Source organism: Natator depressus, chromosome 1, assembly GCF_965152275.1.
Source record: "Natator depressus isolate rNatDep1 chromosome 1, rNatDep2.hap1, whole genome shotgun sequence".
Classification (NCBI taxonomy): Eukaryota; Metazoa; Chordata; order Testudines; family Cheloniidae; genus Natator; species Natator depressus.
Window position 1 is genome coordinate 343,188,452 of NC_134234.1, and position 22,758 is coordinate 343,211,209.

At 55.2% G+C, this 22,758-nt stretch overlaps 1 protein-coding gene across 2 annotated transcripts in view; it reads right to left on the reverse strand.

Annotated features, from left to right (window-relative positions):
- Positions 1-230: 230 nt before the first annotated feature.
- The window catches only part of TSPAN33 (tetraspanin 33), a 30,618-nt gene continuing 8,090 nt past the window's right edge, over positions 231-22,758 (reverse strand). Inside the window, exons 2-8 of one of the 2 annotated variants that reach the window (XM_074942748.1) lie at positions 10,770-10,827; positions 10,256-10,383; positions 9,092-9,166; positions 8,075-8,170; positions 6,908-7,036; positions 4,090-4,251; positions 231-2,969 (exon numbers count right to left, since the gene is read on the reverse strand). In XM_074942748.1, the coding sequence (XP_074798849.1) occupies positions 2,868-2,969; positions 4,090-4,251; positions 6,908-7,036; positions 8,075-8,170; positions 9,092-9,166; positions 10,256-10,383; positions 10,770-10,827 (750 nt within the window). In that variant the 3' untranslated portion in view covers positions 231-2,867. The remainder of the gene's footprint in view (positions 2,970-4,089; positions 4,252-6,907; positions 7,037-8,074; positions 8,171-9,091; positions 9,167-10,255; positions 10,384-10,769; positions 10,828-22,758) is intronic. The other variant, XM_074942749.1, reaches the window with a different exon arrangement.

Sequence of the window (22,758 nt, forward strand, 5' to 3'; positions counted from 1 at the left end):
GGGCAACACACACTCGAGACAAGCGCCACCCCACGAGCTTGGTAGACAGCGATTCTGATATATGCACTGACCCAAGTAGCGTAGCAGGCTGCTGTCGACTACGAAACCTCAGACGCTCCTGCTCCAAAAAGCACAGAGCACTCTGCTCCTTGAACGGAAGGAGAATCTGCACGAGCAATACAGTGCTTATGACCCAGTTGAGCTGTTCTGATTCCATCCAGCAGAGGGCAGGAGTGTGCGCACGCACAAACGCGCGTTTTATTTCTGGGCAGGTGCAGTACAGAGAAAACCAAACTATAACTTCAGCCAGAACCTGACTTGCTTTCATTCTCCGCAGAAGGAAAGGGAAACATCACAGAGGAGTTAATTTCACAGACAAATATCGAACCCACGTGTTACTTACAAACCTCCAAAAAGAGAGAAGTCTGTGCCGTTCCCTCCCTTTGTACAGTGTTCAAAATATCTATCTGTGCATGTTCCCAGAGGCCCGTTACAGCCTCTCCATGCCAGGAGGAGATGCTGCCTCTTGGGGGCAGGAGAGAACACGGGCAGATGTCCATCCACAGAGGTAACATACACACAGATCATGGGGTCTCGCCCTCCACCGTGGGGCAGCTAGTGGTGTTTGCAGGGCGCACCCTAACTGAGCGTTACTGGCGGAGGGGAAGGATGGTTGTACCTTCCTCTGACCACCTGGCACCAGCCCCTGTCCAAGATAAGCTGCCCACAGGCATTAGGGCCGAACATCTCGTCTGACTTCCTGCAGCGCACAGGCTGGAGAATTCTGCCAAGTGACGCCTGGATCAGGCCCATAATGTGTGGTTGAATTGGGGCAACTTTTCGAAAGTCACCCAGCCTCGATGCAAAGGGCCCACCTGATGGGGAAGCCGCCCCATCCCTGGGGAAGCTGTTCTAATGGTCCATTACTGGGAACAATTTGCACCACATTTCCAGTTTTAACTCTGCCAACTCCCAGCCCTGGGATCATGTTCCACCTTTGCCTGCTAGGCTAAGGAGCCCCCCAGCATCAAATGTCTTCACTAGATGGATCAGCCACTGGTTCGGACGCAGCAAACCCTATGGGAAGAGCTATGCTGTACTGCTTTTCCTGTGTGTTCTCTCAGTCCCACCCTGCCTGGGTCACCCACGCCAGGCTGACGACTGCAAACGCCTGTTACCCCGATCGCTTCCTGCCACGCCGCCCCTCATCGCTGCCTTACGCAATGGGGTAGGGTGGGCATCTCTCGCCAGCAACATTGGAGCGTTTGGATACAAACCTGCTTACCTCCTCCGGCCTCTGTGCTGACAGTGAGACTTCGTCCCCCTTAGCGGTGACACCATGGACACAGGTTTATGAGCCTGTTCCTGTCTGAGCTAACAGACTCGGTCCTTTAGCTCAAACAGTAGCAGCTTATGTTTCTAGAGCCAGAGATCGCAGGTTCAATCCCTGCGGATGGATCCAATCAGGAGCATCATCGTACATACAGCAGAGAGAGCTCAGCAAGAGAGCAGCTGCTCTGAGGGTTTAAACATCCCAAAATTCGAGGCTTGGGGGAGCTGAATTCTGTGTAGTCAGACTGGTAGAAGCGACCACCATTGATGGCCCTGCCAACTGGACTCTTCTGTGCCCAGAACTGGCCACTCCACTGCGGTCTCTGCTCTATACTTGAGGGTCTGCCGCTTCAGTCCCTTCCCATAGCCAAGCACCCGGGGCTGCGGGCCACATCGGACGGACCTGGAGTAGCCAACGCACCCTCTGATCTTTGGCTGTGTCCACTGAACTCGAGAGTCCAGAGCCAAGACCCACGAGGGCCTCCGGCTAGACTACAAACCCACAGACCGAGGGCTTCCCAGAGCCGCTGACAGCTGCTGCCTGCCACAGGGATCAGCTTTGAGAAACTCAGCCTCTCGGGAGGTTTCCAAGAGCCCAAACAGTCACCTCCAAGGCAACCCAGCTGTGTGCCACGGGGATACCAGCCCTGCCAGGGACCGCGTTGAGTCTTCCCCGGCAGAGAGTAACAACAGTCAGCGCTGCCTGGGCAGGGACTGGAAGCCCTAGCGGTGAAAGGCTCCATATCCCGTGCCCAAGACCCACTTCAGACTCAGACGGTGCCCCCAGACTGGAGTCAGCACCCTGGAGGGCTGGGCTCCAGATCCCATTCCTGCCCCTCCCCCCCAGAGTCTGGTTTTTGGCAACTAGTTACATCCTCTAGCCCTTCCTCCCTTAGCAGCCCCCTCTTGATATATTTAAGCCAGAGGAGCATCAGTAAAGATCAGTGCAGGGTCGGGGGCTGATCATTCTCCTGTCTGGTGTCACTCCCATCTGGATACAGGCAGCTGGTCCAGGGCTGGGAAGCTGGCAAGGCCCCCCTCCCCGTGCTCCAAGACCACACAAGAGGAAAGACGCTTGTACCTGCATTATACCCCCCCCGCCCCCACTTACCTCCCTTCCATACCAGCCAGCCCAGCTGTGCCCCAGTAGCACCAATGCGTCAGCCTTCTAGGGGAAGACACGGCCAAGGCAGCTCTCAAGGCAATTCCCAGAGAGGGCAGCTGGGAAATATTTTGCTCTTTTCCCTCTTAAAAAAAAACAAAAACCCAAAAAAGGGACCACGATGTCAGTTACTTGGGCGGGGACGCTACAGATGATGCCTGAGATGCAGCAGCTTCTCGCTGCCGGCCTTGGGGGCTGGGGGGGGGGGTCTTCTGCTCTCCTGGGGGCTACCCCCATGTCCTGTTCTGTGCAGGGCAGGGTGAGCAATCACAGGGGAAAAATGCAGGTCTCTTCTTCCTCCCCACTCCGTTCCCTGCCGGGGGGCGAGAAGCACCTCCGCAGCAAGGAAGCCCTCGCTCTTCTCGGCTGGGTTTCAGTTCCACGGATCTGCTCGGTGCTGCTGATTGTAGAGCTGCAGCTTGATCTGGTCTTTGATCTGGTTGCTGAGGATCTGGGAGAGCAGGATTCCCACCAGCTGCAAGGAGAGGAAAGTGCCACAAGCTGAACCCACCCGGGAGGGCTCAGGAACAGGTGAGCTCGCGGCTCCAACTGGGAATGGCCGGCATCCCCGCCGGCCAATCGGTGCGCTCCCCTCCTGAGGCGAAGCCAATCGGAAAGCTCTCGCCCAGCGACAAGCGCACGGCTATTGACGAGAATATCCGTCGTTTACGTTTGGTGTTAGAATCCTAGAATATCAGGGTTGGAAGGGACCTCAGGAGGTCATCTAGTCCAACCCCCTGCTCAAAGCAGGACCAATCCCCAATTTTTGCCCCTGATCCCTAAATGGCCCCCTCAAGGATTGAACTCACACCCCTGGGTTTAGCACGCCAATGCTCAAACCACTGAGCCATCCCTCCCTCCTCTCGAGAGAGACTCGCAGCCCAGGCTGGAGCTGGGAAAGGGGCGAGCAGGCCAGGCAAGGGCTCCTTCCACACCCAGTAACTCTGCCGAGCCCGACCCACAGCCTGCTCCAGCCCCGGGCTCCCCCCACAGCTCTGCCAAGCTCCGCAGCCAGGGCGCCAGTGCAAGCCGAGGCTTCCTTAGGATTCCCCCCGAGTTACACGCCCAAAGTCAAAACACGCCCTGAATTGGAGCACGGGAAGCAATTCTTCCCCACTCCCGTCCCAGGGCATGTTAGCACGGACCACGGTGAGGGTTTTTTTCCCTGCTCTCTCTGAAACACCCAGCAGGGATTCTTCGCTAGGGTTAGATGGGTCCATTCTGCACTGCAGCCCCTGCCACGTCACGGGTGGGGGAGGGGGAAACAGCCCTTCCCAGTCGGAGTGCTTCTAGCATCCCAGACCCACCACTGACGTGGGGGGCGTGAATACACCCCTCAGATCTAGGAGTGCCCAATCCCCCGGCTCCAAATTTAAGGGGCCATTCCCTTTTAATCCCTGCTCCAGATAACCTGGCTCTCATTATCCTGTGGGGGTGTGGGGGCTATACCAAGTAGGCTGGGCCTGTCCCCTGCTCCCTTCCGCCAGAGCTAATGGGGGGTGGTGGTGCAGAAACCTCTCCCCCCCTGCAGTTTGAGTGCAAACACCAGACCCTCTGGCCCCAGCAGAGCACATCCCGGGTTGGGGGGGGACTACCTGTGGAATGGCCAAGCCGAGCGCGACGCCCCCCAGCAGGAAGAGGTTGCTGTGGATCCAGTTCACCAGCTTGTCGATGCAGCCGTTGGTGTAGATGAACTCGCTGGCCTCCAGGTAGTTCATGGCTTGCATCCCCTGGCCACACATGGTGTTGATGACGGCCTGCGGGGAAGCACCAGGGCAGGTGACAGCGAGCCGGGGCCCTGGGGATGGATAGCCTCGTGCGGCCACGCCTCGCACACCACCACGGGCCGCACAAGTCGCTCCGCTTCCCTCGCACACCTGCGGGATGGGGGTCGGGCTTTCCCGAGCTGCTGCCTAATGGCACGTGGGACAGACCCAGGGACAGGTCCCGGCTTCCTTAGCCAACATGTCCTTGTTAACGTCAGGTTTCCCTGTATGCTCTCTCTCCCGCAAGCCCAACCCCAAGCCCTAGCCCTTCCTAGTTCCCCCATCACTGGGGTGTCTGGGCTCTGCAGCATGGTCCGAACTGGGCGGGCGACCTCCTAGGGAACGGGCAGAAGCTCCAGTGCTCGTGACTTTTCGGGGGATCAGGCTGCAGGGCACCACCTCGTCTGGTGTGGGACAGGCGGACTAGAGGGGATCCCATCCCTTCCGGACGAGGCAGCCAGGAGAAGCCATGACGTAAAGGACCCCACGTGAGCTGCTTTCCCATCCCACGGCATGTCCGCCGGGCATTTACCCACACAAGCCATGCAAGTTTCATGGGACTCCTTTTCCACCCAGTGTCTACAGCGAGGGTATCTCCCTCACAGGAGCTGCCGGTGGGGGGTGGGGGTGGGGGAACGAATGCATCCCTAGCGCAGCCTCATTCTCCTAGACCCACTCGGAGACCACAGGGCCAGTACCTTGCAGGTCCCAGCCTGCATGTGATTGGTGAGAGCCTGGGAAACCCCAGAATCAGGCCCCTCGTTTGTCACCCAGGATCAGTGATCGGATCCTCCTTTTTCCTCAGGCTCAGAAACAAACAATAGCCGTTTCTAGCTGTGACTGGGCCAGGGCAGCACCGGCCACCTGAATTGGCTCCCCCAGACACCCTGCCTCCAGAGGGAGAAGAATTAGCAGGGCCTACATCGATTCCTATACAATACCCCCAGCCCTCTCCTCCTATCACGGCCTTGTCACCCAGCTGATGGAGCTTCTTCCAAAGCCAGCCAGAAGATGGCATGGAGAGGGGTCTACAGCCAGCCATGGCTACAGCCTGGTCAGCTGGAGCTCTAGGAGCCACTGGGCTATGAGCACCCCCTAGTGGCATGAGGGTTTGTCCAGGGGCAAAGGGATCACATGGGGGACATGAATCACAGAAGTGTAGGACTGGAAGGGACCTCGAGAGGTCAGCTAGTCCAGCCCCCTGCACTCAGGGCAGGACTATGTAATGACTAGACCATCCCTGACAGGTGTTTGTCTAACCTGCTCTTAAAAATCTCCAATGACAGAGGTTCCACAACCTTCCTGGGCAATTTATCCCAGTGCTTAACCACCCTGACAGTTAGGAAGTTTTTCCTAAACCATCCTTGCTGCAATTTAAGCCCATTGCTTCTTGTCCTGTCCTCAGAGGTTAAGGAGAACCATTTTTCTTTCTCCCTGTAACAATGTTTTGCATACTTGAAAACTTATGTCAGTTTCTCAATCTTCTCTTCTCCAGTTTAAACAAACCTAATTTTTTCAAATCTTCCCTCATAGGTCATGTTTTCTAGCCTTTTAATCATTTTTCTGCCTCTTCTCTGGACTTTCTCCAATTTGTCCACATCTTTCCCCAAATGTGGTGCCCAGAGCTGGACACAATACTCCAGTTGAGGCCTAATCAGCGTGGAGTGGAGCGGAAGAATTACTTCTCGTGTCTTGCTTACAACACCCCTGTTAATACAGCCCAGAATGATGTTTGCTTTGTTTGCAACAGTGTTACACTCTTGACTCATATTTAGCTTGTGGTCCACTAGGACCCCCAGATCCCTTTCCGCAGTCCTCCTTCCTAGGGCGTCATTTCCCATTTTGTACGTGTACAACTGACTGTTCCTTCCTAAGTGAAGTACTTTGGATTTGCCCTTATTGAATTTCATCCTATTTACTTCAGACCATTTCTCCAGTTTGTCCAGATCATGTTGAATTTTAATCCGATCCTCCAAAGCACTTGCAACCCCTCCCAGCTTGGTGTCGTCCACAGACATTATAAGCGTACTCTGTATGCCATTATCTAAATCATTGATAAAGATATTGACCAGAACTCATCCCTGCGGGACCCCACTCGTTATGCACTTTCAGCATGACTGATAGCTGCTCTTTGGGAATGGTTTTCTAACCAGTTCTGCACCCACTTTATAGTAGCTCCATTGAGGTTGTATTTCCGTAGTTTGTTAATGAGAAAGTCAGAGACAGTATCAAAAGCCTTTCTAGAGTCAAGATATCTCACATCTACCACTTCCCCACATCCACAAGGCTTGTTACCCTGTCAAAGAAAGCTATTAGGTTGGTTTGACACGATTTGTTCTTGATAAATCCGTGCTGACTGTTACTTATCACCTTGTAACACCTTCTAGGGGTGTTTGCAAATTGGTTGCTTAATATCTTCTCCGTTATCTTTCCGGGTACTTGAGTTAAGCTGATTGGTCTGTAATTCCGCAATTTGTCCTTATTCCCCTTTTTGCGAATGGCAGAGGGCACATGGTGGAGGAGTGCAATGCTACCCAGCTACCCGACTTAGAGAGACTTCCTTGGCCCTGGGTGCAAGGCAGCCACCAGAATTTGAGGGTGGCAAGGAGAGGTCCTGTTCTCAGCAGAACAGCGGGGCTGCTCTTACCTGGTCAGCTGCATGCAGGCAGCAAGAGTAAGGCACAGAACAGCGCTCCCTGCTGGGGTTATCGGCCGTGCAGTTGAAATACATGTTTTGGGACCAGTCCTTGTAGGAGATACCCCCACAGCAACTGAACTGTAACGAGACAGCACAGGTCAAAGAGGGCCAGGGAAGGGGAAATTGGGCCTACGCCAAAGGGCAGGTCTTTAAAAAGAGGCCAGGTCAATTTGAATGGGCTTTTAATTTTTAGTAGGTCCTACATAAACAACAGCTTAAAAACAGAGGTAGCAGGGGAATGAAAGACTTCAATAAATACATTACTCCCCATGGAGGAGAAGAAACGTTAAGAACCAGGGAGACTGTCAGTTCGGGTCCAATCTAAAAGTGTTTGTAACGTGGCTTCATACTTTTCCAGGGTGAGACCCTGTGTGTGTGTGTGGGAAGACAGACAGAGGGAACTCAAAGGAACCATGATTGTATTTCTTTAGCACTAGCCCCATTCCCTCCAGCCTCTATCCCCAATCCAACATTTCTCATGGCCTACAGACAGCACTGGAACTGGGAGGACAGGGCTCTGGGAGACAAAGGCTTAATAAGGGTCTGAGTAGAGGGGTGGGAGTATATTTAGACTCCAGCTGTGCAACGCCAGCTGCACGACAGTCCTGGGACCAAGCCCATGGCAGGAGAACAAAGAATCATTTGTGCGTACGTGCGAGAGAGTTCGGCGGGTACTTGTGACGAGCACGATTGGACTCAAACTGGGCGGAGTGTGGTGTCCGATGGCACCGCCCTCCCGATGGAAAATGGGGGTCCACAAAGAAGCAGAAGGACGTGGGACTAGTGGAATGGGGTCTGATAGACAACGAAAGGGAACCAGAGAACCGTGGACACCCACAGCTCCAAGAAGGGACGAAGGGGAACAGATCCTGGCCCTGCAGCCTCGGCGAGGAGAGAGGCCGTGATATGTGCTTTGAAAGGGAACTTGGGTCAAGGCAGGAGAGATGATTTCAGGGATGTTTTAAAGAGAGACTCAGCCATCCCCACTACAGGGTGGAGAGACCCAGCCATCCCCATCACAGAGGAGGCCAGAGAGCTCACCCAGGGCCAGTCACCCCATAGGAGGCAGGAGACCTGTTGGATGGCCATGCGTACTGGCTCTTTAACTGGACCCACCTCCTTCTGCCCATAGTCGATGAGGTTCTGGAGGTCCAGGTCGTCGCGGTAATGCACGACGGCGTTGTTGATGATCTCGCTCACCTTCCCGCGTGCCTGGGTGAGGAATACCGAGAGGTCGCCAGGGAAATTTCCCTCCTACCAACGTGCTTGCACACCCCTCGCCACTGCGGCGTCCGAGCACCTCCTCCCCTACGATTTAAGCTCACAGCTACGCCGGACGGGCGTCACCCCCCGTTTGTAGATCACATGTGGAGCCTTCACCTTCCCGCGTGCCTGGGTGAGGAATACCGAGAGGTCGCCAGGGAAATTTCCCTCCTACCAACGTGCTTGCACACCCCTCGCCACTGCGGCGTCCGAGCACCTCCTCCCCTACGATTTAAGCTCACAGCTACGCCGGACGGGCGTCACCCCCCGTTTGTAGATCACATGTGGAGCCAGGGACCTGAACCCATGTTGTCTGAATCGCAGGCCAGTGGCCTCACCCCAGCCCATCCTGCCCTGCCCCCTCCACTTGTTTGGGGTGGGGGGTGGGAAATATACTGGAAACCAAAATGCTGGCCACCGACAAAGACAATGAGGTCAGGGACCAAACCCTGGGGCAGACACGCCTCCTGCAGTGACAGCGAACCCAGCCAGCAAGCTGCACTCTGGTGCCCATGCCCCAGCAGAAGGCTGATGTGTTTGGGTCTCCAAGTCTGCCGGGGAAGCCTTGGATCAAAACAAGGCTTTTCATTTACCTTTTCATTTAAATAAGATTTTAAAAAGAGGACAGTCTCTGTTCATGCCCAGACACCTTGCCTCCTGTTTGCGGTTCGGCCTCTCTGGCCCTCCGTCCCCATGCAGAACATCCTTTCTCCAGAGGATTGCAGCTTAGTGAGGGAAGAAATCTATTCTCTCTTCCCATGCAGCTTCCTGCCAATCCAGGTCTGGTCCTGCAGTTATGTTGGTGGATCCTACTCCCCCCCACCACCACCTCAAAAGAACAATGCTCACCCAGCTCTCTGGTGTATTTACCTTATCAGAGAAGACAAAGCCCAGCACTCCAGCTGCCAGCTGCAGCAGGAAGACTAAGGTCAGGCAGATTGAGAACTGCAGGAGAGAGAAAACAGCTGTCAGCAAATTGCCATGGAAGAGACAACAATGCACCATCTCTTACGGAGCCAGAGTTGCACCACCGTGACCCAAGCAGCTGCAAGGTCACAGGGCAGCAGGATTCCAGGCCTGTCACATTACATTCCCGTAGTGCCTTTTCACAGATTCCTATCTACTGACCACTTCACCCAGCACTGAAACGCAGCCACCTCTGGGGTGGAACAGAGCAGCTGCATAGCCATGCACAGAGGACTGGGACAGGAAGAGAGAAAACGTCACCTTTTGAAACTGCAGGGGATGTCAGAGAGGCAGGGTGGAGTTAATGCCCCGTGCTTGCAGAATATGCTGTGGGATCTTTACCATCCCAAAGTGCTCAGAGCCTCGTTTTTACATCTCTTCTGAAAGACGGCACCTCCTGGAGCACAGCGCTCCTGTGGCACCTTGCCGGGTCACCGGTTCAGGGCTGAAGCAGACACAACCCACCTCTAAAGCGTTGTCCATGTCGGTGCTAGCAAACCGATCCACCACGGAGAGCTCGGTGCAACCGCAGGAGAGCGGTACAGACTCCAGCGTCTGTTCTCCCCTGGCTATGCAAACAGCTCTTACCAACACACATCCAATCAGTTGGAAGGAATGAGAAACCCTCCGTCTCTTCAGCAGAGATGCCCGGCTCAATGCCATTAAAGGCACTTTGAGTGGAAAGGGTCAGTTTCCCTGGGAGGCGCATGGTTAAGTATCTGCTGGGGCACCAGAGTTCCCCAGCTCTGGCCGCTAGAGGGAGCCACAAGCTTTCCTGTAATCAGCATGGCTGGGCACCAGCCGAGATTTCACGCCAATGGGTGGCGAAGGAAATCGGAGACAGAGCAGAGACACCCTGGGTCCCATCAGTCCTGACGGCTGCCCGAGGTGCCAGTCATTGAGGGGGGACCCCCAAGCCCACTCCTGGTGGTTTCTGCAGGCTGCCCAGGTAGACAGCGGGGTCCCCATGAGGCTTCCCATCCCCTGTCCTGGCTATAACCCCCATACGACTGTTCCCTGCTCCCCCGCCAGCCCAGGCTGGGATCCTGCGGCCTCCCGTCCCCTCACCGTCTGCAGCAGGCAGATGTTCTCACGCAGGGAGCCGATGCAGCCGCAGAAGGTGATCAGGAACATCAGGATGCCGACCACGATGAGCAGGATGGCGGGATCCACCGCGAGGCAGGCCATGGCCGCCTCTGCCAGGTGGGAGCAGAGGGGGTGGGGGAGAGAGAGGATGCGAGAGCACAGAGCCGTTAGACCAGCTGCACCACCCTGACAGCAGGCCCGTGACAAACGGGAGTGGGGATGCGTCCAAGCCCCGTTTTACTGGACAAGAGCGGCAGCTTCTCCCCTCTCCCCCCAGATGGGGTTGGTTGCTTGGGTTAAATGCCAGCCGCACATAGCAGGCCATGCTCCCCCCACAGAGACCTCACACCCCCTTAGCTGCGTTCCAGCCTCAGACCCAGGGAAAGGCTCTGCTCTCCTCCCCAAACCCGTCTGCTTCCAGGGCAGCCAGTCTCCAGGGTCCCACCAGAAGGAACGATCCCAGAGCCCCGACAAGAGGAAGGCAGCAGTCGCTCACCTGCGTGCTTCATCAGCCTGGCGTAGATGCCCACGGCCACCATCACCATCGAGATCATCTGTGGAGACAGGACGTGGAGATTCAGAGCCAGCCACTTGCTCGGCACTTCAACCCACACATGCCGTGTCCCTAAATGAGGGGAGGGCACTGGGGGTCTCCAGAGGGCTCAGGGGATTGGCAATAGGATAAGGAGCCCCGCCCCCCCACAGGCACAATATCAAATCCCGGTCAGCCCAGCCAAGGCTGAAAGTTACCACCATCTGAGGGGTGCTTCGGGCCTTGCTAAGTGTTAGAATATGGATATTCAGGCCTGCCCGTAAAGCGTTAAGTTCTTAAGTGTATTTTTATCACTTAGCTAGTTACAGGGTATAAAATCAGAGAATCAAAATCACAGTCCGCCTGTGTAGGGGCCTTCTCTCCCTAGGAGAGTCGGAGGCCTGGTTCTTAGGCAGCGGCGGCCAACCTGTGGCTCCGGAGTTAATATGCGGCCCCCTGTCTAGGCCCCGACTCCGGGGCTGGAGCTACAGGTGCCAACTTTCCCATGTGCCAGGGGGTGCTCACTGCTCAACCCCTGGCTCTGCCCCAGGTCCTGACCCCACTCCACCGAGCCTGCCGTGCCCTCACTCCTCCCACCCAGAGCCTCCTGCACGCCACGAAACAGCTGATCGGGAGGTGCAGGGAGGGAGGGGGAGGCGCTGATTGGTGGGGCTGCCGGTGGGAGGGAGGTGCTGGGGGGAGCTGACAGGGGGCTGCTGACATATTACTGTGGCTCTTTGGCAATATACATTGGTAAATTCTGGCTCCTTCTCAGGCCCAGGCTGGCCACCGCTGGGCTAAGGCCTTCGGCTACGCAGCAGGGGCAGCCATAAGCTGGGAAGTGGACAGTCACGTCCTCCCATCCCAAACCAGTCGCGTTGAAATAAGGTGGTGTTGGGCTGTTAGGAAGACAATCCTGTCCTGATAGTGCCCATCACCGCCAGATAAAGATGGTTAAAGAAAAAACTTAGTTTGCTAGCACCTGTCTGGCAAGAAATCACTTCTCAGTGGTTGTGAAACCCTCATTTCTGTATGTTTATCTTTATGACCCCCACTTTTCTATTGTTCATCTGTCTGGTTCTCTAATTGTTTCTGTCTGCTATATAATTCATTTTGCTAGGTGTACGTTAATTAGGATAGTGGGATATAATTGGTTGGAGAATGATGTAACTAGGTTAGGATTGGTTAATTAAATTTCAGTAAAACGATGGGTTAAAGTATCATGGAGAATATTACTATACAAACTGGGGTCAAACAGGAAACGGAAGGGAAATTGGAATCATGCTTGCTGTCTGCATGACAAGGACCAGGGGAGAGGGTGAAGGGAAAGCCCTCTAACACTAAGTAGTGTGGATAGGGCCTGTGGGCTCTGTACCCACAGCTGCTATTCCTCTGCTGGGTGTCCTTGAATGAGTCACTTTGTGCCTCAGTTTCCCTTTGTCAGCAGGTACTGGCCGAGCTTCGTAAAGCACCCATCAGCCCCAGGGCTCAGAACGCCGAGTGTCACGGTGCCCAGTGTCCACAGAACATGCCGCCATGGCAGGTGGACGGCAAGGACGGGATGGGCCCTACAGAATGCACTCCCCTCTCACCCTGGCGGGGGATCCAAGCAGGGATGGGGGCAGTACACCGGGGAAGCGCCATCCCCTTCTCTGCGGGCAGGGACTTCGCTCTGCAGGGCTGTCAGCCAGCTCCTTTCACCAACTCTGGATTCACATCCACACACAGAATCAACACCTGGAGTGATGCTCTGCAGCCAATCCGTGTAGGGGGTGTGCGTGCCATACTCTCTCCAGGTTCACACACACACCTTCCCCCTCCCACGCCCGGCTGGCTGAAAAAAGCCGCAGCATTTCAAGCAATCCTGTTCTCCCACCGCTCTGTTCACCCTGGAACAGCCAACTGCCATAGCCAGGAGCTAGCCGGGAGGAGTGGAGGTGGATTCTCTCTGTTCCACAGGCAGGCGGCAGTTGCGAGCCGCAGACCCTACAGCCCCCTTGCCTACTGCTCCGTACAAGGCTGCCTGGTGCTTTGTGCTGGCAGACGAGTATCAATGCCCAGGGGAAGAGGCTGTCTGATTCCTGCGTCTAACCAGATTCCCAGCGAGGCAGGAGCAAACCCAGTGGGGAAGCTGGCGCCAGCCCCGGGAGGTAAAGGGGAAGCTGGCAGCAGGCAGGTGGTTTGCCTCAGAGCCCCCTCACTAAATGCTACTGCAAAAGGAGGCTTAGAACCAAGGCTGGCCCCCTCCGGCCCCTGAGGGAGAAGCCGTGGTAACAGGCTTTACCAAGAGGCCATCATTTATCCAGTGCTGCCCAACCACTAGCCTGCTTTTTGTAGCTGGAGGAAACTGAGGCTCAGAAGCGAAGCCGCTGGCCCATGGCCGGTGCCTGGGGCAGAGCTGCGAATAGAGCCCAGGCGTCCCTACCCAGTGCTCAGCCCACCAGACTGCGCAGCCTCTGCTAGCCACTTCCTTCACTTGGGCCTCGCATGGTACGTCCACACTGCCGTTAAAGACCCCTGGCCAGCTGGCTTGGGCCAAGGGGCTGCTTAGCCATTTGGGCTGGGTCTGGAGTTTGGGCTCTAGGACCCTGCAAGGTGGAAGGGTTGAGCCTCCACACAGCAACTCAACTGCCCCTTAGCCTGAATCAGCTGGCACGGGCCAGCCGCGGGCGTCTAATTGCAGTGTAGACCTGCCCCTGCAGGCCGGAAGGTAACAGATTCCCTCCAGGCTTCCCCTCGGGCTGGATTCTCTGTATTGATCTCATTACAGGAGGCACCCATGACAAGGCTGAGTTCCAGTGTCAGTGGGGTGTGAAAGTACCAGTACATAGCAAGTGTGAAAAATCAGGACAGGGAGTGGGGGGTAACATACGCCTATATTAGACAAAGCCCTGATTATCGGGACTGTCCCTATAAAAATCGGGACATCTGGTCACCCTAAGTGTCAGCCATGTGCTCCAATTCCCAGGTGCTCCCATTACAGGGGAAGCAGATTGCTCCCCACGCCCCACTGCCAGGAATCAGGCCTGCTAACCCTGCACCCTCCCCACCCCACCCCACAGCAGAAGGAAGTTGCATTCTCATTGTTCTGCACTTTGAATGCAACCCTTTTTTGGGTCCTTAAAGGACAAATGGAAGAAGAGAAGGAGGGAGTGGAGTGAACTTGACACCATGGCTGCCACCCCCACCACCCCCTGGGACCCTGGAACTTCTTTCCTAAACCTCAGGGACATCCTGACCAGACCAGGCCAGGGAGATGGACCCAGAGGGCATCGCCACCTCTGCTGGCTACAGCGGAATCCCAAACACCCGCTGGGATGAAACAGGATCGGACTTTAACAGCAGCATCGCGACTGACTTCTTCTCTGTTCTCCAAAAGGACGGTAATCACCATGTGTGACAGCATCAAAGAAACGGTCTAACAAGGGGGGTTTCCATCTAAAACTCTCTTCAGCTCAAGGGTAAGGGAACAAGGGAGGCTGTTAAAACGAAGCCTGACTCAATACTTCACATTTCAAATGCTTTAGCTGCTTTTCCTTCTTTTCTTTAACTTTACTAAATACAATGGTTTTTACCGGGTGCGTTTGCCATGGTGCTAAGCCGGCTGAGGGCTCTGCACAGCCAGCCTGGTTTAACACTGTTCAGTGAAGGACAGCGACTGGGTTAGGATAACCCCTTTGACCCATTTATTCCATCTAAATTAATACAACAACATCCCTCAAGGGCCTTTTGCACTGCTCCCAAGAGCCATTCGTTGCTGCAGGGCCCGCGCAGGCTGCGGCTGTCCTTTCCCGGAGCCCGCAGGGTGAAGGCCGACGGAGGCTGGTGAATTCAGGCAGTTTCAAGACAACTCTCTCGTGTTTGTGACCCCTGCATCGCTGCCCCGATAAGACAGGCCGCTCGCTGCTCCCCGGCAGCTCTGAACCAAGGGACGGGGAGCGGGATGGAGGCTTACAGGCAAGTCTATCAGGGTCACAAAGACGGCCCCGGCTGGGGAAGGACAGTCAAGCCAGAGGCTCTCCCCACTTTGGCTTCCAGCCGTTCCCCTTCGCACAGCAGCTTACGCCTGTTCCTTCCCACCCGTTCTCCCAGGCGGGAAGCAGCTTGGTATCCCCGGAGCACAGGGCCACCCCTACGCAGGCAGGGAGGCCTCTTGTCGCGCAGAGCGGGCGCAGGGTAAGCGGCACATCCCTTGCCTGGCTAATGGGTCTCATTCTAACTCGGAGGGGCCAGCTGCAGTTCAGTGTCCACTGCCCCCTACTGGCTGAAAGCAGAGCGCAGCTGCCCCCTCTGTGCCCTGTCTTGGGTAAGCAGGGCTCGGCCGCAGCACCCCGCCCTTGTCCTTCGTGCGAGGAAAGCCCCCCCCGCATCTAACCGCCCGTCCTAACCCCCACAGATGGAGCGCGCTAGCCAGGCTCACCGAGCCGAGACACGTCCAAGCCTGACGGATGCCAGGCGCACGGAGCCGATGCTTGGACACGGAGGCACTTGTCCTTCATGCACCGCAAAGCAAGGGACGGGAGACGCGCGTTGCCCCGCCCCAGCCGCCACGGGGAGAGGGGAAGATGGAGGCCCGGACACCCGCTGCACGGCTCGGGCTTCCCATGAGGGCCTTGGCACCGGTGACCTCTCCCGACGGAAGGGAGGTTGCGAGCAGGGGTGGGAGGTGACGTGATGGCTGCTCAGCCTGAAGGAGCCCTGGGCGCCAGCCTCGGAAACAGAGACTGCCACAAGATGGCTGACAAGGGGGGCGCCAACTCCCTGCTTCCCTCACCCACTGCTAAAGCACCGAGGAGTGGGAAGAGGGGAGAAATCTCCCAAGCTGTCCAGTCAGCCCCCAACCTGAAGCAGGTCTCCCAAATAGCGTAGGGCCAGGCAGTGCCCTAAGCAACCAGGCAGGATGCCTGGGGTGCAATTCCTGGCGCTCGTGGCCTATTCCCCAGGCCATCCAGGGATGGGAGTGCCACACACCCACCAGCCTGGCAGGGACCAGCCACTTACTGTGACAGGCCGATGCCCGCACTGGCACAGCACGCCCAGACGGCGTGGAGGGGACGTTCTCCCTGACCCCACGACGCCCGAGTCCACGTTCTGTGTGCCCACTGGGCCTTGCACAAAATGCCACCTTAGCCTGTACCTGGAGGGGCAGGGGGAAATAGCAGCTTCCTTGGCTTCTCCTTCTGCTGGGGAACTGCTCAGCACCGGGGGGGGTGTTTGCTGCCCTGCAGAGACAGGGAGTCAGTCCGCCCCCTTCCAGCACCTCCCACCCCCCCAAAAGACTCTGTGGGGGTTTGGAGCGAACGTAAAGCACCAGAGCCAGACACAGGACACATCATGTCTCCTCTGCCTCACCAGCCTGGACGCGGGAGGCTCCTGCTAGCCCAGGCAGGAGCTGAGCCCTCAGGGCAGAGGGGAGGGGAGACCTACATTGTAACAGCAGCTACGGGGGCTGCCTGTGGCCCCACTGTGTCCCCCCCCAGCCACCTGCACCCCTTCGCTGGGGCCATTTTAGTGGGTAGAGCAAACCAGTCAATGGCAAATTGCTCCCTCTCTCCTGAAGCCAAGAGGTTATCCTCTGCCCCACCCGCTCAAGCAGTGACCATCCATCCCTCTGGGGCTGGTCGCATCTCTGCCCCATCTACCCCCAGCTGTGACCTCTCCCCATCCTCTGCTTACCTGGGCTCACTTCACCCACACGGCTGGAGGGGCAGCAGCCCCTTCTTTCCTGCAGGGGGCGCTCGGCAGGTCACCAAACCAGCCTGAGTCCCTAGCAGAGATCTCCTGGTGGCCATAACAATCCCACCCAGCCCCGGCAGGGCGCAGAGCCAGTCCGCTGTCACTGCACAGCGACGGCTCCCATTGCCTCGTACCTGGGATGGGGAGCAGCCGTCTCCGAGCAGGCATCCCTGGCTCCTCGTCCAGCTGGTCCACACCAGGGCCAGCCCCAGGCACACAGGGGGGAGTTCACGCTCTGGTTTATACTCTGCTGTTAGCATTTCACCAGAGGACGGGCTGGGCCCAAGGCCGGAGCTGCTCTCTGCGTCACTCACCCCCCCACCCCGGCCGCCTGAGCCCCGAGAAATAGCCGACCCTGCCCTTGGGCACATGGAAGAGGAGGCTAGGCCAGGCCTGAGAGCTCACTGACCAGCCTTGTGCTGGAACCAACGTCTCTATTTCCAGTACTAACGCCAGGCGGCCCAGCTGAGCGGGCAGGAGCCAAGCACAGAGGCCCTTGGGCCGTTGCACGCGAGCCGGAGCGCTTTCCTGGGAAGCCTAAGGTGGTGTTAGGAGGCTAACAGGTTCTGGGGGTTTAGGGCACCCTAGCAGGAACAGCTACCTCACCCCGGGGGCTTTGCTTCACTGCTTCTTCTGAGACCAACAGGGAAGTAAAAAAACAGCCTTGAGCATTTACATTTCAAACAGGACAGCCCCATGTTAAACAATAATCCAGGCGTTTTAAACACCCTTTATTATCTGAGCACCAGCCAAGTGCTCAGCCCCGTATCAAGCACAGACGACGGACAAGGTCGCTGCCCAGAGGAGCGCAGACTCTTAAAAATAAAAAAAAATCCTACCACCACCCAGCTCTGCCACAGAGTCTCTGTGCAACCACGGGTGTAACACAACCCCTCCCACCCTTCACATCCGTTTAGCCTGCAAGCTCTTCAGCACGAAGGCTGTCACCTACCGTAATGCAGCCTTGCTGCTCTTGGTTGGGGCCACTAGGCAATTAAACACACACACACACTTTTACAGAATCTACATTTTGCTTAAGTCTGATCTGAAGTGCAGCTACAGGCAGGAGAGAAAAGGGACCTTTTCCACACAGCCCATCTGCTCTATGCAGTTCCCCATCTCAGCTGTATTGGTTCTCATACATGCATTTACCCCTGTCAGCCCTGCAGAACCCACACAGCTAGAGGAGGAAATCTGTTCTGCCTCCTACCCCAGCTGGTTTTCCCCACTTGCACCTCTGTGGCCTGTACGCCTGGAACACGCACAGTTTATATCAAGCTCTCTGCTCCTTTAAACTGCAGACAATCCAGGAAGTTTTTGGAGAGCGTTGGGGACAACTTCCTGGTGCAAGTGCTGGAGGAACCAACTAGGGGCCCTGCTCCTCTTGACCTGCTGCTCACAAACAGGGAAGAATTGGTAGGGGAAGTACAAGTGGGTGGCAACCTAGGCAGCAGTGACCATGGGTTGAGTTCAGGATCCTGACAAAAGGAACAAAGGAGAGCAGTAGAATACGGACCCTGGACTTCAGAAAAGCGAGTTAGTTCCCTAAGGGAGTCTGATGGGCAGGATCCCCTGGGAGGCTAAAATGAGGGGGAAAGGAGTCCAGGAGAGCTGGCTGTATTTTAAAGAAGCCTTATTGAGGGTGCAGGAACAGACCATCCCGATGTGCAGAAAGAATAGCAAATATGGCAGGTGACCAGCTTGGCTTAACAGTGAAATTCTTCAGTGAGCTTAAACTCAAAAAGGAAGCTTACAAGAAGTGGAAACTTGGACAGATGACTAGGGAGGAGGATAAAAATATTGCTCGAGCATGCAACGGTGTAATCAGGAACGCCAAGGCACAATTGGAGTTGCAGCTAGCAAGGGATGTGAAGGGTAACAAGAAGGGTTTCTACAAATATGTTAGCAACAAAGTGGTGGTCAAGGAAAGTGTGGGACTCTTACCGAATGGGGGACGCCACGCAGTGACAGATGATGTGGAAAAAGCTGAAGTACTCAATGCTTTTTTTGCCTCGGTCTTCACAGACAAGGTCAGCTCCCAGACTGCTGCACCGGGCAATGCAGTATGGGGAGGAGGTGAGCAGCCCTCAAATGGTGAAAAAAAACAGGTTAAGGACCATTTAGAAAAGCTGGAAGTGCACAAGTCCATGGGTCCGAGGAAGTTGGCTGATGTGATTGCAGAGCCATTGGCCATTATCTTTGAAAATTAGTGGTGATTGGGGGAGGTTCCGGACAATTGGAAAAAGGCAAATTTTGTGCCCATATTTTAAAAAGGGAAGAAAAAGAACCCAGGGAACTACAGACTGGTCAGCCTCACATCAGTCCCTGACAAAATCATGGAGGAGGTACTCAAGGAATCCATTTTGAAGCATTTGGAGGAGAGGAACGTGATCAGGAACACTCAACATGGATTCACCAAGGGCAAGTCATGCCTGACCAACCTGATTGCCTTCTATGATGAGATAACTGGCTCTGTGGATATGGGATATCTTGACTTTAGCAAAGCTTTTGATACGGTCTCCTACAGTATTCTTGCCAGTGAGTTAAAGTAGTATGGATTGGATGAATGGACTATAAGGTGGATAGAAAGCTGCCTAGATTGTCAGGCTCAACGGGTAGCGAACAACGGCTCGATGTCTAGTTGGCAGCCGGTATCAAGCGGAGTGCTCCAGAGGTCGGTCCTGGGGCTTGTTTTGTTCAACATCTTTATTAATGATCTGGATGATGGGAGGGATTGCACCCTCAGCAAGTTCGCAGATGACACTAAGATATGGGGAGTGGTAGATACGCTAGAGGGTAGGGATATTGTCCAGAGTGACCCAGACAAATTAGAGGATTGGGCCAAAAGAAATCTGGTGAGGTTCAGCAAGGACAAGTGCAGAGTCCTGCACTTAGGACGGAAGAATCCCGTGCACTGCTACAGACTAGGGACCGAATGGCTCGGCAGCAGTTCTGCAGAAAAGGACCTAGGGGTTACAGTGGATGAGAAGCTGGATATGAGTCAGCAGTGTGCTCTTGTTGCCAAGACAGCCAACGACACATTGGGCTGCATTTGTAGGAGCGTTGCCAGCAGATCAAGGGAAGGGATTATTCCCCTCTATTTGGCACTGGTGAGGCTACATCTGGAGTACTGCGTCCAGTTTTGGGCCCCTCACTACAGAAGGGATGTGGACAAATTGGAGAGAGTGTGGCGGAGGGCAACGAAAATGATTAGGGGGCCTGGGCACATGACTTACAAGGAGAGGCTGAGGGAATTGGGCTTATTTAGTCTGCAGAAAAAAAGAGAAGAGAAGAGCGAGGGGGGATTTGATAGCAGCCTTCAACTACCTGAAGGGGGGTTCCAAAGAGGATGGAGCCTGGCTGGTCTCAGTGGTGGCAGATGACAGAACGAGGAGCAATGGTCTCAAGTTGCAGTGGGGGAGGTCTAGGTTAGACATTAGGAAACGCTATTTCACTAGGAGGGTGGTGAAGCACTGGAATGGGTTTCCTACGGAGGTGGTGGAATCTTCATCCTTTGAGGCTTGAGAAAGCCCTGGCTGGGATGATTTAGTTGGGGATTGGTCCCGCTTTGAGCAGGGGGTTGGACGAGATGACCTCCTGAGGTCTCTTCCAACCCTAATATTCTATGATTCTATGAAATTGCCACACAAACTCCACCTGCTCAGGATGGCTGCACCCCAGAGTCTGTGCTACACTAGAGAGATTTTTGCACAACTTTCTCAGCATTGTTCACACTGCTTCAGCTCCACCTGGATTAGGGTTAGCGTTATCCACACCTACTCTGTGGGGTGGTCTGCTCCTCTCTGTTGGTGGCTGGGCCATATATAGACATTGACAAGCTTGTTACAGCTTTAGCTTACAGACCTGGGGTCCTTAGATAAGGCCCATGCTTTTAGATCCAGAGGTCTTAGGTTTGATCTCTGCTGCCAAAGACCTCCCCAACTGCAGCACAGCTGGGCTGCCAGGACCGCAGCCAGGGCTGGCTTCGTACAGCACGTTTGTATAGCACTAGGATGTAATGCAGGACGTTGGGTTGTTAAATCGAAGTGAATAATCAAATCAACTGAAGCGTTAGCTATGTTCCGATGGCGGGGTTACTTGGGATCACGGGCGAGGCAAAGAGAACAGCTGGGTTTTCACACACGACAGGGGAGGCAACGGAGAAGAAAGAATCAGTTTGAGACTTCCAAGCGGAAGCAGTTTCCTGAGAGAGAAAAGAAAAAAAAATGCAGAGCCCCACGGTGCCATATTTTCTTGATCATTACAGCCCTTTACACAGACTCACAGATGCTGAGAGTGCCCCGAGACACTGCCCTGGACAAGTGACAACATTTAAACGCATGTAAATGACTCAGTTTCCCCCCACCCCCCACACACACTGAGTTCTGGATGACTGCACACGGGGCCTGCTTTACTGCTCTAATACAGACATGGCTGAGTGATGGATCACGCGCACCAAGCAAGCAGCAACTGGGAGACCTCCAAAGGGGCACAGCAGCCTCAGGCTGGAGTCTCTCGGCCAGAGAAGAGTGGGCAGGAGAGAAACGCAAGAGCTGAAAAGGAAACAGGCCCACACAGTTTGAGTTTAGAGGTATCCCTGCTCGAGGGGCTGAAAGGAGCCCATACCTGCTGAGAGAGAGTGTGTGTGTGTGTGGGGGGGGGGGGCCAGGCAGGCCCTATACCCAAAAGGGACTTGACCCTTTCCCTATGAGATGGAGCTATGAGCATCTCCAGCCCTAGCAAGGAGCTTGGAAGGGCCAGGAGACCAGCAAGGGACAGGCCAGGCCAGCCCTGCCGCAGGAATTCCAGCTGCAGTTTCATTTCATCCTGTATGGACCAAGATTTTCTTTTTCTGCTGGCCATCTTTCTTCGTCCCATTCAGACCAATTTTATCCCCCCCAGGCTGGTGAGTTTTGCACTATGCGCTCCCTGGCTCACTCGTCCTGGCACGCTGCACGTCCGCCTCACACTCAGAGCACATCCAGGATGCAATTCTCTCGGATCGAAGGAGCCCTGGCACTGCCTGAGGGCCCAGCTGGCTGCCTGGCACCTCTGTGGAGTACCCCTTCCTCTCCCACTGCACCCAAGACCACCACAGCCCAGCTCCAGAACCCAGGTGCAACTGCCGGGGAATATCAGGCGGCCCCTGATACGGCGGGCATGTATAGGCCAGAGAGACGACGAAAACAGAAGTAACTAGTCTGGAGGTGGTGGAGGGGGAGGAGCAGGCAAACAAGCATGCCAGGGCTTTTCAAACGGCGGCGCAGGAGCGAGTCAGCCAGCATAATGGCTCTCGGGAGAGGAAACAAATCTGTGCTGGGGGAGAGAAATCCAACAGCAGCCTTCGCACAGCAGGAGAAAGAGAACAGTGCGGCGTGAGCGCTTGGGGCAGTCCCCGCTTTCGATTTTAAAGGGACGCAGCCTAAATAGGAGTCATTTCACAATGTGCCCTTCCCTTGGTTACATCATTAAAACAACAACATTTTAGCAAAGCCCGATTTACTTTACTAGGGGCATTTCATGCCATACTTGGCATTAAACTTGACCAAACTAGTCAGTTTCCTTCCATAGGCGGCACTCACTACTAGTTCCCCGCTCCTGGGCAGGCGTACGCCTTTACCTCTCTGATGCTTTTCCTCATAATTTCATGAGAGCTTTTATACCCGCAGTGAATCAAATCCATCCCCATGGATACCTAACGCACGGCCTCCTGTGCGTCACTTTACCTCCTCTATGCTGGAGAGAGAGAGAAGGCGGATGAGGTAAACATCTTTTACTGGACCAACTTTTGTCAGTGAAACAGACAAGCTTTTGTGCCTAGGGAACACTGCAAACAATAAGGGGCTTAAGTGATACACAGACACCATATGCTGGTCTTCCGCAGGGAGTGAAATTCACACAGCATTTTTTGGTAAAGTCCTTTACAAGATTTTAATGTGCTGGGCATTACGCAACTGACAGCCCCCTTCACCATCTCCCCCAAAAACCACCGTTCTATTTTCTAAAGCATCTCCTTAGCACAGTGGTTCTCAAACTGGGGTCTACGGGCCCCTGGGGGTCCATGAGGGTACTCCAGGAGGTTTGGGAGTCATGTGTGGCTCCAAGGGGCCGTGAATCATGTCCAAGGCTGCTGGCCCCACTGATCAACTCCTCCTCCTCCCCCGCAGTGCCTCCTGCATGCCGCAGAACAGCTGTTCAGCAGTGTGCAGGAGGGGCT